Source organism: Wolffia australiana, chromosome 11 (assembly GCF_029677425.1).
Source record: "Wolffia australiana isolate 7733 chromosome 11, ASM2967742v1".
Classification (NCBI taxonomy): domain Eukaryota; kingdom Viridiplantae; phylum Streptophyta; class Magnoliopsida; order Alismatales; family Araceae; genus Wolffia; species Wolffia australiana.
This window is the reverse complement of record NC_135845.1, coordinates 11442551-11458533: the sequence shown is the minus strand read 5'-3', so window position 1 is coordinate 11458533 and position 15983 is coordinate 11442551. Positions and strand designations below refer to the sequence as shown.

General features: G+C 42.3%; 1 protein-coding gene and 1 pseudogene across 1 annotated transcript; both read left to right on the top strand.

Moving 5' to 3' along the window:
* Positions 1 to 1238: 1238 nt before the first annotated feature.
* LOC144709076 (putative UDP-glucosyl transferase 73B6 pseudogene) lies at positions 1239 to 2714 on the top strand (annotated as a pseudogene).
* A 6598-nt stretch (positions 2715 to 9312) lies between these two features.
* LOC144709483 (putative UDP-glucosyl transferase 73B6) lies at positions 9313 to 10880 on the top strand. Its single transcript, XM_078583055.1, has one exon. It carries the CDS (start codon positions 9397 to 9399, stop codon positions 10813 to 10815), a length of 1419 nt encoding a protein of 472 aa, XP_078439181.1. The 5' UTR covers positions 9313 to 9396; the 3' UTR covers positions 10816 to 10880.
* The last annotated feature ends 5103 nt before the right edge of the window (positions 10881 to 15983 follow it).

Here is a 15983-nt window from a genome sequence, read left to right as displayed (position 1 = left end):
CTCCCTCACTCTCTATCAATATATATATATATCTATCTATCTATCTATCCATCTCTCTCTATCTCTCTCTCTCTATCTATCCATGTCTCTATATCTCTCTATCTATCCCTCTCTCTATCTCTCTCTCTATCTATCTCCACGGTGGCGGCGGCCGCCAAAGACGGGCGGCGGCAGCGGCCAGAGATGTAGATGCCACCGTGGAGTCCACCTGGCTACCACGGTGGAAGCCACCTGGCTACCAAGTCAGCAGTTGACCATCACTGACAAAAAAAAATAAGAAGACGCCAAGTGGCGTCTTCTTATTGGTGCGTGCTATTTTTTGAACATGAAAGTTTATGCTGCCTGGCTGACAAGTTTGAAAGTCCATGCTGTTTCGCAGTATTAACCCTTTTTATCTTGACTTTTTGTTCTTTGACTTTGACTAGTCATCATGACTGGACCTGGACTGGACACCTGGACCGGACCAATCATTAGGTAAGGTTTAGGTCCTTGTCAAAAGTAAGGTCCGGACCGGGACCGTCAAACCCTAGTCGTAAACACCCATGTATTAAAGCAGACTCAATAATTTGAACGTGTATTCTACGAATGATATTTCTGATAATATAAATTCCACGACTGGTCCCTGAGGTAATGCCGTACAATAATGAAGTTTTGGCGGCATGTGTACCCTGAAATCTTAACTGACGTACGCGTCGATGAACATTCCCGACTCTGTTCGATGATACTCGTTTATTGCGGAAGATATGAGCCTAAATTTCTGTCGTTTCTTCCTCGTCGCCATTCTTTTGTGACGTACTGTTCTTTTCGCTGTTTAATATGCGACAAGCCCAAGGACCATTCAAATTATTTCGTCGTATATTCCAAGGAATCTTCTCCTATTAAACATCTGGGCAGATGAGCGGCAGTTAACGCCCCCCCACGTAACTTGGAAGTCGCTGACCCTCTCCACGTAACTTGGCAGATGAGCGGCAGTAGAATAATTGGACACTGACGTAGGTACGTAGCCTAGAACTCATAGGATTTAAATTGCCAAAGTTCGGGGGATTCTGTGGTCGATCGCGTAACGCGTTCCTCAAGCACCACTTACCAGTATCGACGTTTTGAAGCCTCCTCTCCACGATTATTCAGTTTTGTTTAAGGACCCATTCAGCAAATCCCCGACTTTAACTCTACAAATCCCCCACAGCAAGGTCTGTCACGGCAATGGTTCGTGGACAAGTTACAAGGATTTTCCCTGGCAGATCGATCCATTCTTGTAAAGCTTTACGCCACTCTTCCTCCTACAGCTCAAACTTTCAATATTAGTATAAGGAGAGCGAGCGAGAGAGAGCGAGATAGACAGGGAGAGTGTGAGAGAACGATGGGAACGGAAGAGCAGCAGCTGACGATCATCGTCTTCCCACTGACGGCGCCAGGACACTTCCACCCCGCTTTGGACATAGCAAAGCTACTAGCCACAGAAGGAGTAATCACCTACATCGTCACCACGCCGGCGCAAGTGCCGGAGATCGAAGACTCCTTCCCGACCCTACCCAGAAGAGCCGCCGCGCGTATGAAGACGCTAACCGTCGACTGGCCCGTTTCTTCTCCGGGCATGCCCCAAAACTTAGCCTCAGTCACATCTGCCGATATGCATATGGACTTTATCTTGAGCACTATCGCCCTTCGCCCGTCCTTCGAGCTTCTCGTCAACCAACACCGCCCCGACGCTATAATCAGCGATTTCTTCTATCCCTGGACCGCTGATGTCGCCGAACAGCTTGGCATCCCTCGGCTCATATTCGAAGGGACCAGCTTCTTCTCCCACTGCATCTTAAGGGAATCGTCTTCCGTTATCGAAGACGGGGATCGCGTTGTCTTTGACAGGCTTCCTCGGCGGATAATATTCGACGCAGCCAGCGTTTCCGATCCTACCAATATGAGACCGGACTTTGGGGAAATGTTCTTGAGGATAAGGGAGGCCGACGACAAAACCTACGGAGTGGTGGTGAACAGCGTCTACGAGCTGGAGCCAGAGTACGCGGACTATAATAGAGAGAGCCTGGGAAAGAAGGCCTGGCATATTGGGCCGGTGTTTCTCCGTGACGAGCCTGTTACCAATAACAGTGACTTGAATGGCTTGTTTCGGTGGCTTGACTCGAAGCCGGCGAGGTCCGTGTTGTACGTCTGCTTCGGGAGCTTGTCTCGCTGGGCTGGAGAGCTCCGGCCATCCTTTTATCTGGGTGCTAAGGAAAGAAGGAGAGAGGATTTCAAAGTCTGGCAATGGTCGGATCATCCGCGGATGGGCGCCGCAGCTTCTCGTTCTCAACCATTCTTCCGTGGGAGGGTTTCTGACGCATTGTGGATGGAACTCTTGCTTAGAGAGCGTGGCGGCGGGGGTGCCAGTGTTGACTTGGCCCATGTTTGCGGATCAGTTCTACAACGAGAAGCTGCTTGTGGAGGTGTTGAAAGTGGGGGTGGAAATCGGCGTGAAGAAACACTCGTTACGGGAAGAAGAGAGAGACGTGGTGAAGGCGGAGGACATATCTGCAACTATTGCGCGTCTGATGGGAGAGATTGTAGAAGCTGAGGAGATGAGGAAAAGGGCGAGGGAGTTGAGAGAGGTGACGAGGAGGGCTGTTGAAAAAGAAGGGTTTTCTCACAAGGACTTGGTCCGGATGATACAGGAGCTATCTATGAAGAAGCAACAAGCGAAGGCTAGAAATGTTATTTGAATGGCAGCGTTTTCTTGGTGCCTTTCCATTGATCTGCATTTTTTATTGTTAAAGAGCTATTGTGCATGGTAGTTCAAGCTTTATTTTTATCAAGAATGAACTTCCCCATTGACAGTTCAGGTATTTTGTACACAGAATACACAGCGCACTTCACTTCGTAATAACTGACACCATCTTAAGATTTGAACCCCAAAACTCGCGATCCACAATCTCACATAACTTTGACTAAATTATATCTAATATATCTTACATCAGGTATGACAAATATTATTGACCACCAATAGGGTTTGACAGTTTCAGTCCGGTGCGGGTATCTAGCAAGTACCTGAACCTTACCTAAATTTAGCTCCGGTTCCAGTCTGGACTTGTAATGTTTCCGCCTGCTCCCAGTCCTGGTCCAATCATGTTGACTTGTCAAACTCAAAATAATGGATGTGAGATGGACTTATCATAAAAGGAAAAATGTATTGGAACGTGATCTATAAAATCCATCTTGAAAGATGAAAAGAAGAATAAAGAGAGAAACAAGAACAGAAAAACAGAAGAAAAGAATATAAAGAAGAAGAAAGATATAACTAAGGATAAAATAAGAATTAAAAAAGATACCAAGAGAAAACAAAAAGAGAATAAAAGATGAAGAAAAGACAAATAAAAGAAGACAGAGAAAAAGAAAAGAAGAACAGAAAAAGAATAAAACAAAACAAGAACGGAAGATGAAATGAAGATTAAAAAAAACAGAACAAAGAATGAACAAAAGATGAAAATAAGAACAAAATAAAAAAAGAACAAAATAAAATATGAAAAAGAAAATAAGAGAAGAAAACAAGGGGAAATGTAGGGTAAAAGAAAAAAAGAAAAGTAAAAAGGAAGATGAAAAGTTGAAGAGAAGAAGAAAATAAGGAAACATGAAGAGTAAAAGAAGAAGAAGAAAAGAAGACAGGACGACGAAAAGAAGAATAAAAGGAGAAATGATGCGTAAAAGAGGAAGAAGAAAAGAAGACTGGACGACTAAAAGAAGAATAAAAGGAAAATAGAATAAGAAGAGAACAAGAAAATAAGGCAAAATAAAGAGTAAAAGGGAGAGCAAAGAAGAACGGAATATGAAAATAATAATATAATAAGAACAAGAATAAAAGAATAAAAGGAAAATAGAAGAAGACGAATAACAAAAAGAGGAGAAAAAGAAAGTAAGGAGAAGTCAAGAGTAAAAGTAGGAGAAGAGAAGAATAACGGACGACAAGAACAAGAATAAAACAAAAAGAGAACACGAAGAAGAAAATAATAAGAAAAATAAGAAGAGAAGAATAAATAAGAACAAAGAAAAACAAGACAATCGGAAGAAAAGGAAGAGAAGAACAAAAAAAAAAAGACGAGGGCAGGTGGAAGGAGGGGGAGTGCACGGTCAACTTCAAATCCACTGAGTCGAGTCAGAACTTGAATGAATGCAGAGTCACAATAATGGAACACTATGAAACATGTGGAAAGAAGCTCTCAGTCTTCATTTTCCTTATTTACATCTAAGGGCTATTTTTTTGCTGTCGTAATGTGTTGGTTGTATGACCCTCCCTATATATAGTTTATTTGGTACATAAGCTGATTGGGGACCATCTCACTGACTTCAACACAGGACGATGTCAACCACGCCGAGCAGCTCAAGCCGATGTTCGCAACCCCAGTGTAACTGATCTTAGTAAGTATAGCACTTTTATTTCTTGTATTTTTATTTTCTGGATATCTTTCGAAATTGGGCCACCGTGTTTTGGGCCTTATCTGATGTTTTTTTTCGTTTTCCTCTTCATTGTATGATAAGGGGATTCTCATCTCGCGACGGTTTTCCCCTTTGTTAGCCTACTTAGGCATCCTCCCTCTCTTATATAAAGGGATGGTATGCCCAAGGACGGCTCAGGTTGTCATTTGAAATTTAAAGTATTTTTTTAGAGTTTGCAATTCTTAGAGAGTAGCGGTTTCGTCTGTTAGAGTTGATCGAGATCGGATCGTGGCTTTGTCGTATGCACCAGCTTCACCACAATGAGATAATTCCATGGAAGAACCGTCATCGATGATCATTCCCGACGTTTTATCAGCCTTCTTGAATTCTGATAGACCAAGAACCTCCCGCTTGAAATCGATTGTTCATAATCAAGATTTGATCAAGATCCTTCTTGGTCTATTGTCATCTCTCAAGATCGATGTCAAGAAGAGGCCCGCCAGATTACCCTTCCTTGTCCCTCCACCGCCGACGATTCTTTGCCTTGTTCACTTTTCCACCTTCACCAAGAACGCTGTCCCCTCTGATGTTTGCACCATGCGTCTGCACAAGTAGAGATGACCACCCACGACTCAGGATGTTGGGCAGTTAATCTTGAATCAGTTAATTTAGGAGTTTGTGTTTTTGAATAAGTCAACAAAGAACAAGTCAGCATGGTATAGATTGATGTGGAGGCAGGAGCTGAGTTCAAGGCGAGCAGAAGACTGGGTTTCTTGGAAGACCAAGTACATGGACACTTGTGTGGCCATGCTGAGTTTAGATCCATAGGCAGTTATGGGGGAGTGCCTTTAAATATGTAGGTGTTCCCTTGTTGTTGTATGTTGTGTGCATCAAGGTTCCTCCCTCTTTCAAAGTGTTTTTTCCTCTTGTTTCTCTTTATGAGATCAAGAGAGTGAGAGCTTAATCTTTCTTTCTCTGTGTGAGATCAAGAAAGTGAAAACTTAATCTACTTCCTCTGTGTGAGATCAAGAGAGTGAGTGCATGTGCTTCCCGTCTCTGTGTGAGTTTCTGAAGTGAGAGAGCTAGGATCCAACATAGGATTGGCCCCCCGCGATTCTGGTCGTGCCTCAGCACAACATGCGCTCGCATCCACGCTCTGATCGGTCGTCACCTGTGCGCTCGTGACGACGGCCCCCCCTTCTATCTGTGCGCCGTGCCACTCACCCACCAAACGTGAGCATCTCTGTGCACCACCAAGCACCCACATCGACCCACGCGCACACCCTTGAGCACTCTTGGCAAAGAGCGCTCTTGGCCTGCGGGTGTCTACCTGTGTGTGCTGCCGTGCGCCTTCTGCCTGTGCTCACACGCTGGCGCATGCCTGCGTGGTGCTGCACGCCGCTCAGCCAATCCATTGGACTCGCCTTTGGGGTATGCGTGGTCAGCGTCCTTCTCTACCGTTGAACGTCACGTCCTCAACATTTTACTTCTGCGAAGCATCTTTTGGCTAACGGTCACCTGCTCAACCAGATTCCGGCCCGTCACAGCGTGTGAAATTCAGGTTCTACTTCTTCCCTTTATCATTATTATTACCTTCTTCAGTGTCGTCGCCCACTACTCGTTCCTCTGCCAAGAATTTAAGATACATTACGCAGGATAGCCACTGTTGTCAAGAGTAAGGATTTTCTTGTGGTTTCTGGCTGAACTAATTGATAAAGAGAGTCCTGGACGCCTAAGGGTCATTGTACCCCTCACATCATTGGCCATCTAGTGATCTGTACGGGTCGTTGGGAGCCCTATCTTGACATATTTCCCTACGTGAATCAATTGAATCCAAATACTAATTTAGTAGTTGCCTTATCTGTGCAATAAGAGTCCTTTTCTGCATAAACTTGCCTACATAACTTCAGTACATTTCCCTTTTTTCCTGTGTTGTAACGCGTGTCGTTCGATCCCGGCATCATCGTGTTACATCATAAGCTTCTCATTCATGATTCCCTTTCTAGCTATTTGGATTCCTTGACTAAAATTCTTAAAGCATTTTCTTCTGTCTATTTATGTATACCAAGCTTCTCTAAGAAATTTAGAGTAAAAAATATTATACATTTTGAATTTACTGAAATATTTTACAGTCATATTATCTAATTTATTACCTTTAAATTTTTAATAAGTGATACTTAACTGAAATTAATATTGATAACGCATTAAATAAAAATATCAAAGAAAATATTTCAACATAGGATTTCAGTTGCCTTAAGATATATCTTGATACACGGTCATGTAATTAACATTTGACCGTCCCAGTCCAGTCCATGTTTTTAGCAAAGTCCTAAACCTTAACTAAGTTTCAGTCCAGTTCGGGTCCATTCTTGTTCATTCCAGGTCCGTTCTTGTTCTGGTTAAGTTGACAACTCAATATCAAAGTCAAAGTAGTAACTTTATGTTGATAGTTACATTGAATATACACGTAATGAGCTTTAGAACTGCTGGTAATGAATTCCCCATCCCTCCCTTCAACTCTTTCCCCACTCTCTTTCTCCCTCCACACCTCCCTTTCTTCATGAAGAACTGTCGGGGTGACTAGAGAAGGAAGAAGCATTCAACAAAAAAGTGGTTTTGATGGGTTCTTGTGGCCCACATTCTAAGAACTCTTCTACATCAAGTAGGTGTGCACAGATGCTCAAATATATGGCGGCTATGCTGAGCTTAATAGAAAAATCTCAGGCAAGTTGGATTTTATATTTTTAGAATTTTACAAAAAATATTAAATTAAATTTTTGGTTCAGGTCCAGTTTGACCCTTGGACCTAAATTTGTTTGAACAACCAGTCCGCCCTCAAATGGAGGACCCACAGTCCCAGTTTGGTCCGGTCAAACCAGTCCTCTGTCCTAAATGTCCAACCCTAAATGTAAATCATACTTAACTCAAGGAAACAATTTACATAATATAGAAGTCCCGATATAAATAATGTTTACACTACTTGATTAATAAAAATACTTCATATTTATATCCGTCATCAATAAATTTTTCATCGCTTATTTATTACAAAATTTCATTGACTGACTGTAAAGATATAATATATTGCATGCTACCTATACAGTAACTTATGGATAGAAACCTGAAATGTTTAAATATATCAATACTTGTTTGTACTAAAATATCATTTGGTGAATGAAAAAAAGAAATATAGTTAACAGAGAGTTTTTAAAAAATTAGCGTTGTATAATATATGAGAATTGAAATACAGTGAAACGTGTTGAAATGGTTTTATTGATAGATTTTTTTGCCTAAAAAGTAAAAGAAGAATTTAAACGACGACAAAAGGTTAACATATTTCAATAGAAATCCATAATTAATTTATTTAAAATGAGGATTTAACCTAGTGGCTTTTTGAGTAAAGTACTAAACGTAGTTGTCAGCCTGAGGTCGATGTGTCGCAAACTAAAACATCGCCACCATTTTTGGATGCCGAACAATGGATATTAAAATCAATTTGAAAGGAAATGCATGACGTTACTTCCCTGAAAAGTTCACTTCCACACTGGATAGAATGGTAAAACTTTGACGTTTGGTCTTAAAGTTTCTACCAGAGTCTAAAATGTCCCCTATGAATGCTCAACTTTCCTGATCAAAACAAATTTCCAGTTCCCATCTCTATAACCTGGTATCTCATCGCAAGAGTATGTTTTTAAAATAATTAAACATTAAACTTTTTTTTATCGGATATTTTAAAGAAAATGATTTCTCGTTCACTCAGGAATACTTTCATATTTATCGAGGCTAAATATTATAAGATATCAAGGTTCTCTAGTTGATGTGAAATGGTCTAGGGAAAAATATTTTAAATTTTCTTCATTCTGTTGATAGATATTGATAAGCTAAGAAAGACAAAATATTTTAAGTTTGTAATGCTTCTTTTATTTCTCCATTGTTTATATCATCCTGTTCCTACCTCTGTTTTGCCCTACCCTAAACTAGAAACCATTAAAATTCTTAAGTCGTATTCACCCATGCATCGCAAATTATTACAAAAATGGCCCATTAGAGGATGTTAAATCCCCCTCTATGTTACTTTAGACAACTAATTTTGGTATTAAAGTAGGTTCGACTGAAACGGAAAAGTTGGGTTTTGCTTTAGACATTCGCCAATAATCAGTATATATTGATAAAAAAAGACGCAATAATTTGAACGCTTATTCTACTAATGATATTTCTGATAACATAATATAATTTCCACAATTATTCCATGAGGTAATGAAATACAAGAATGGAGCTTTGGTTGCATGAATACTCTGAAATCTTACCGGACGTAAAACCCATATTTCGGTATTCAACTATGATTGAAAGAAATTCGAACCGCGTTACTGAAGTTTCTGGTGTTTGTTCATGGATATTCGTTTATTGAGGAAGACACGAGCCTAAATTTCTGTCGTTCCTCCACCGTAGCCATTCTTTTGTTAGTTACTGTTCTTTTCTGTGTTTTACCCTGAGAGAAACCCATTAGCCCTTCATACTATTTCGTCGTATATATCAAGGAATCTTGTCTTATCAAACATTTCGGAGGGCAGATGAGAGGCTGTTAACGCTCCACCATGTAACTTACTTGGCAGTCGCTGACCCTGTGCAGCTGACACTGGCGTGAGTACTTAGCCTAGAACTCTCTGGTTATAAGGCCTGGGGATTCTGTGGTCGATCGTTGCGCAACGCGTTCCACAAAAACGTCTTGCCACTATCGACGTCTTGAAGCCTCCTCGCCACTATTATTAAGTTTTTTTTGAAGGACCCATGCAGCAAATCCCCGACTTTAACTGTGCAATCAAAGCGGTCGGCAGCGTAAGTTTACTCTATAACGCATCACTCGCCGCCTCTATAAACTTCGGCCGGAGGAGGAGGAGATAGGAAGAAGAGAGACCCAGATAGAGAAGAACAAAAGGTATACAAAAAAAAGGGAGAGAAGGAAAGAGAGGAAGAGAGATGGGTTCAGACGGGCAGCAGCTCCACGTCTTCGTCTTTCCTCTGATGGCGGCCGGGCACCTGCTCCCTGCCACCGACATCGCCATACTTCTAGCGGCAGAAGGGGTAAAAACCTCCATCCTCGCAACCGCTGGCAACATCTCAGCCGTCGAAATCTCCATCAAACGTTCCCCCGTAACACGTGGCAGCGTCGATGTCCTCCTAGTCGAACCAAGTCCAACGTTAAACCCTCTCCCAGACAACATCTCCGCGGTCACCTCCGCCGAGATGCAGATGGAGTTCTTCATCAGCGCCTCTCTCCTCCGCCCCTCCTTCGAGAAGCTCGTCGATCGGCACCGTCCAAATGCCATCATCTCCGACAGCTTCTACCCATGGACGACGGAGATCGCCGAGGAATATGAAATTCCGAGGCTGGACTTCCACGGAACAAGCTTCTTCTCCAACTGCGTCGGAGAGGAGCTCAACCGAAGCAGCGCCGCCTTGAAGACCGACCCCTTCATCGTTTCCGGACTTCCTCACAAGATAGAGCTCAGCAGAAGCCAGCTGCCCAACCCAGAGGAGATGAGACCGGACTTTCGGGAACTCTTCGCGAGAATGAAGGAGGCCGGGGAGAGAAGCTATGGTCTAGTGGTAAACTCCTTCTACGAGCTGGAGCCCGACTACGTTAACCATTATAGAAAGAAGAACAGGGCCTGGCATATTGGCCCGACGTTTCTTCGCTTAAGCAGCCCAGAGAACGATTCCCAGAGAGGAGGAGATAGCGGTAAAGAAGGCGGATTCTTGAAGTGGCTTGACGAGAAGCCCGAGAGCTCTGTCTTGTACGTTTGCTTTGGGAGCTTGTGCAGGTTCACAGAGGCGCAGCTTGGGGAGATAGCCACAGGATTGGAGAATTCGGGCTGCTACTTCATCTGGGTAGTGAGGAAGATCGGAGAGAAGGAGCAGTGGCTGCCTGAAGGATTCGAGGAAAGAGTTGCCAAGAAGGGGATGGGATTGGTCGTCCGTGGGTGGGCTCCGCAGCTTGTCATCCTTAATCATCCTGCAGTCGGAGGGTTTGTAACGCACTGCGGTTGGAACTCGAGTCTCGAGAGTATTACCGCGGGAGTGCCTGTGGTGACTTGGCCGATGTTTGCAGACCAGTTCTTCAACGAGAGGCTTCTCGTGGACGTGCTGAAGGTGGGGTTGGATATCGGTGTTAAGAAGTATTCTATTTGCGAGGAAGAGAGGGAGGTAGTGAAGGCCGAGGAGATCGCTGTGGTGGTTGAGCGGCTGATGGGAAAGGATGCAGAGGCGGAAGAGAGGCGGGAAAGGGCGAGGGAGTTGAGCGTGGCGGCGAGGCGGGCGGTTGAAGAGGGAGGAGGGTCTTCTCGCACGGACTTGCGCAGTATGATCCAAGAGCTTTCCCAGTTGAACAAAAATTGAGGTGGGGAAATTAACATGAGACGAGTTGGCTTAGTTTTGGGTTGGGCTTTCGCGAATTTAGCATCCGTCATGTGGACACAAAACACTGATCTGAGAATCGAGAATTATTTCCATTGTTGGAAAACAGATACCACAAGAGCGTCGCACGTCTGAAGGATCAAATGACAGAGAGGAAAACCGATGAAAACACAAAACTAGATGTAAAAACAGCCATGTATACAGGATCTGAGAATACACATATTTATAGAGCCTCATGTGCCCTAATGGATTGAAGTTGAGTCCGAAGCGAGGTCACGCTGCTGCCTTACCCGTTAATGATGTCATCTAGGGAGGTGAAGGCTGCAAGGTCGGTTGGGATGCGGCGTAATCTTTAACATGCCCTCGCAAGTTCATGCCCTGGCTGAAGGTTAAGCTTGGACCTTATCCACTAGAAGTGTAAATGCATCAGAGAGTTGATCAAGAGTGGAGATGAAGGAGACATGTAAGTTGCCTTGTGAAACACATTCTCAAACAAAGTGATAATCAATCTCAATTTTTTAATTCAGGTATAAAATATTGGGTTTTTACTGAGATTAGCAGCTTATAAGTTATCATACTAGAGAGTAGACTTGATATCATACTTAATGTGAATTTCATGAAGTAATAATTTGAGCTAGAGAAATTCATCGGTAGTGTTGGCAACGGCCTTAAACTTGACTTCTGTGCTTGATGGAGCCACGTGGTCTGCTTGTAAGAAGTCAGCTGACAACGTTAGTTCCGAAAAAAAATAACCGCTGGTCAATCTTTGATCAAGGAGGTCACCAACTCAGTCTGCATCACTGAAAATTTGGATGTGCGACGAGGAATTATTCTTAAAGTGTAAGGTGTAGGTAAAATTACCCTTAGTGTAGGTTAACGCAACGCACTCAATATGTCAAGTCCTTAAATCTGCCGATAGTGGTGGTAAGAGAAGAATTGGAAGAGTGGTAATTTTTAAGACTGGACTGTAAGTTTGAATGGTAGTCAATACCTGGAGTGAGGCTGAAACCTTGCATGACCAAACAAGCATTGAATCAATCCAAGGATCCATCAGGCTGCAACGTGGTGAGGAAGATCCATTTGTAGCTGGCGAGCTTGCTGTGAGAGGGTGGTGAAACAAGATCGCAACTCGCAAGTGTCGTTGTGAAGGAGGATGGCGTACTTGCCATGCATGGCACAATGCTAGTTAAGATATTTTAGAGTTTAGGCAATTAAGAAGGGTCTGGCGAAACAGAGGCAAAAGAGGAACATGATGGTATTGAGGTATTTGGTGGAGAGATTATATGATTCAGGGAATCGGCAGAAGAATTTTGGAGAGGTTGAGGGAGTTGGTTGGTGGACATGTCTAGAGTGGGCATCTGCAGGGAAGCTGTGCCGGCAATGACCAAAGTAGGTGAAGGTGACTTGGGGGGGCCATTAGATATGGTCGTGCGATGCGGTGCAAAACTTCTCGCCGTTTCTGTGAATTTCCGATCGCACGAAAGCCATTGTGCGATGGGTGGTGCAAATTTGTGCAGTAATCCACTCCGCACATTGCACAAATTTGCACATATTTCCTTACAACAGATAGAAAAATCGATATTAATTCATTCCGCCCTTAGAACTATTTTTATTGGAAATTTACGCCTGCAACGCCGGACCGAGAGCTGTTTTAACGGTAATTACAACCAAAATTTAAAAAATGTTCCTCTGACTTTAGAAATTACTAGAAAGTCCTATTTTCCTTACAATTCTATCCTTTTCCAATTTAAAATTCATTTCTTTCTCATATAAACTCCCAAAAAAATTGAAAAAATTCTACAAAATTCATAACTTCATATCCACATTAAATATTATTTAGATAAGTTTTTAAACTTGCCAGTTTCACTTAAATAGAGTTATTAAAAGCTTAAATAAATTCCATAAATTTATTAATTAACATAAAATTAGTGAAAAATTATAATTCACTTGGAATAATAATTAACATGTAAATATATAATAACAACCCTATCTAAAACTCTTTAACATGTGAACTCTTTAACAATAAATATATAATATTTATTGTCAATTACTTAAATTAAACACCAAATGATAACATTTCTCAATTCCAGGGTTCTTAAAAAAAATTTCACGTTTGTGTTCCATGAGCAAATTATATATTATTATACAATAAATATTTCATGTTTTAATTTTCATCACAAAGATGTTTATTATTATACAGTAAATATAATTTTTTAATCTTCATTGCCGCACAAGCCTTGTACACTGATGTCCGTAGTCCGGTGGATATAACACTGTTGACTCGAAACATCCTTCTCTCTCTGATACACTCATGACACCATCCAAGTGTCTTGTTATTGCTTTGATGATAACAATGGCCTCATTTGTTGTGGGCGTCTTTGATTAGCGTGCGACTCCAGTAGCCAACTAAAGGGGTTGTAATATACCCGCAAACTCCTTAATCATTGCCCATTCCTCATCACATAACACTTATTTCTTTAGAATGTTCAACGTAATGACTGTTGGGTTCGATGACTTGGTTTGTCCATGGAACACACGTTCCATGGATGCGGAAGTGTGTCGATCGATTCACAATCGATCTTTAAAATAAAACGCTGAATGTATCTTGTGGAGAACTCGTTCCACCCTTGACTTTACCGCTCCGAGATCGTTCTAAAGCCGTTCACGCGTCCGGCCTCTAGAAGTATCCATGTGATCACTCAGCGCTTGGATCTCCACGTCTTCTTCTTCAACTCTTCTTGAAAATCTAGAATATCCCCTCACCATGAAGACACTCTTCCTTGGATGAGTGGAGAAGAGAATGGAGAAAGGGGGGGGCTCTCAAGGTTTTTCTCAAAAACCCTACAAAGTAAAATATATCCACCAATGCCTTTATGACCTTGTGTGTATGACCCTCTAGGCCAATGTATCATTCTAGTTAATAACTTTAGTGGCCCAATAACATTTATTGTCCAACCTTATTAACAACTCATATTGAAAAACTTATAGATGGGTAATACTGCAAATTCAAGGCTGATGATAATTGGAATAAACAAGTGATTTCCAGCAACGGCGTGAAATCAAAGGAGAGTGAAAGAGAGAGGAAGAGGGGGGAGAAATCAAAGGAGATCGAGAGAGAGAGAGAGAGAGAGAGGAAGAGGGGAGAGAAAGCGAAGGAGAGTGACAAAGAGCGAAAGAGAGAGAGGAAGAGGGGAGAGAAAGAAAGAGAGAGAGAGAGAGAGAGAGAGAGACCTGGAGTAGTCGATGTTGGGGGTGATGGGGATTGGGGACTTAGTCACTCTATCCCCGAGTCTCCTGAGTCCCGAGTCCCGAATGTTAGGTTTTAAAGGCCCAGATCTTGATGAAGAAATTGAACGGAATCAAACGGCATCGATAAAATCATGCAAGAAAGTACCCTTGCACGGATCGCATCCATGATTTCTTGGATCCTAGGGTGAGACCAGTCAAGCTGCTAGACATATCCACGCAATCCTTGGTATGTCAAATCTCCTCTTCCTTGACAAGCCCCGTTCTACCTCTACCGTTGTCGTTACGCCATTCTGATCGCATCGGGCATGGAGAGGGGGTGTAGGGAGAGTGGAGAAGAAGGGGAAGGCCCCTGAACAATTCTGGCTTGGGTGAATTTCATTTAGGGGCCTTCCCCTATTTATACTAAGAGGGTATTTTTCATAAAAACCTCCAAAACTTAAGTATATCTTTCGACGTCCAAAAGCTCAGTTGCGTGTGACCCTTTAGGCCCATGTATCAGTCTAGTTAATGACTCCAATGGCCCAATAACATTTATTTGCCTTCCAAATTAATTAACTACATCATTATATAGATTAATTAATGTCGGATCAATTTAACCCAATCGATACTTTGAGTCTCCAACATGTGGGGTGCCAAGCTACACCTCATGCTCTAGAAGATAGAAAGGAGTATGTATCAACTCACTCATGGAACATTTTCGTCATCGGTTAGTGTACATATAGTCCCTCATCCACTTGACGCTCCTAAGATGACCCATGGTATGGTCAACTGTGAAACCCTAATCGGTCATCCGAGTTAATACTGATGTAGTCAGAAATCATCGGAGAACTCTTCTCTGATATTTCACTGCCTTAGCCAAGGACTTCATCGCATCGTCTTCCTTGAGCTGTCACCTCTTATACCAAGGGCGGACGATCTTGTCTTGAACACTCAATCATCTTCGTGAACTTCTTAATGTACCCGAACTAAGACCGTTTAGAATCCCATGATTAGAGACTCGTTGTCCATAGTCAAAGTATAACCATCCGTCCACAAGACGTCTTTGGTGTCTCAGGTCTAAGGACCACTTACACAACCGTGACATGAATCAACCTGATTGACAGTTCGGTATAATATCATTCAGGGATTCGTACGGATCAATGCAGTGAACTATTTCCACTAAAGAGCACCCAATATCTATCCTTAGTGTCTCCACACTAATGGCTACAGGACTGACCATACTCATCATATGAGTGAGGCTAGATAGTGTTATTCTATCTGGATACTTCGATGTCCTTCTCTCGTATGCTTCAAATAGGAATGTTTAGAATACATGCTTAAAGACTAGTGATCTCCGTATCACGATCTCATCATAATTCACTAAGTCCGATCATATATTCATGGACTTCATTATAAGTTTCACACGTGCACTATAATGAATATGATCTATTAATGAACATGGAACGAGATGTGGAATGTGTGGTTGGCTTGCCGGCCACATATACTTCCATCACTGAATTGGTCCTCAGAAAATCGCACATTCGCACCACATAGAGGTCTTTGTAGTGAGTGGTGCAGTTCCCTCATAGATTGTGCGAAATGCAAGGGCAAAGGACAAGCATTTGAGAGGGTGGTTGGGGGATAGGGTAATGTACCAGGGAAGGGTGGTGGCCTCATATTGATGTTCTTGGTTAGTGGTTCAGGCAATGGTGAATCTGGGTTTGAAGGCAAGGATTAAAATAGATAGACATTTTCATCAAACACTACAGCACGTGGAGTAAAAATGTAGTTCATGCAAGGGCAAAGACATCAATACCCATGATAATGTGTGCTATAGCTAAGGAAAATAATTCAATCATATCTTACACATAGTTTGGACAATGCATAATGCTTGTAGTTGGGAAAACACATGAAACCAATGT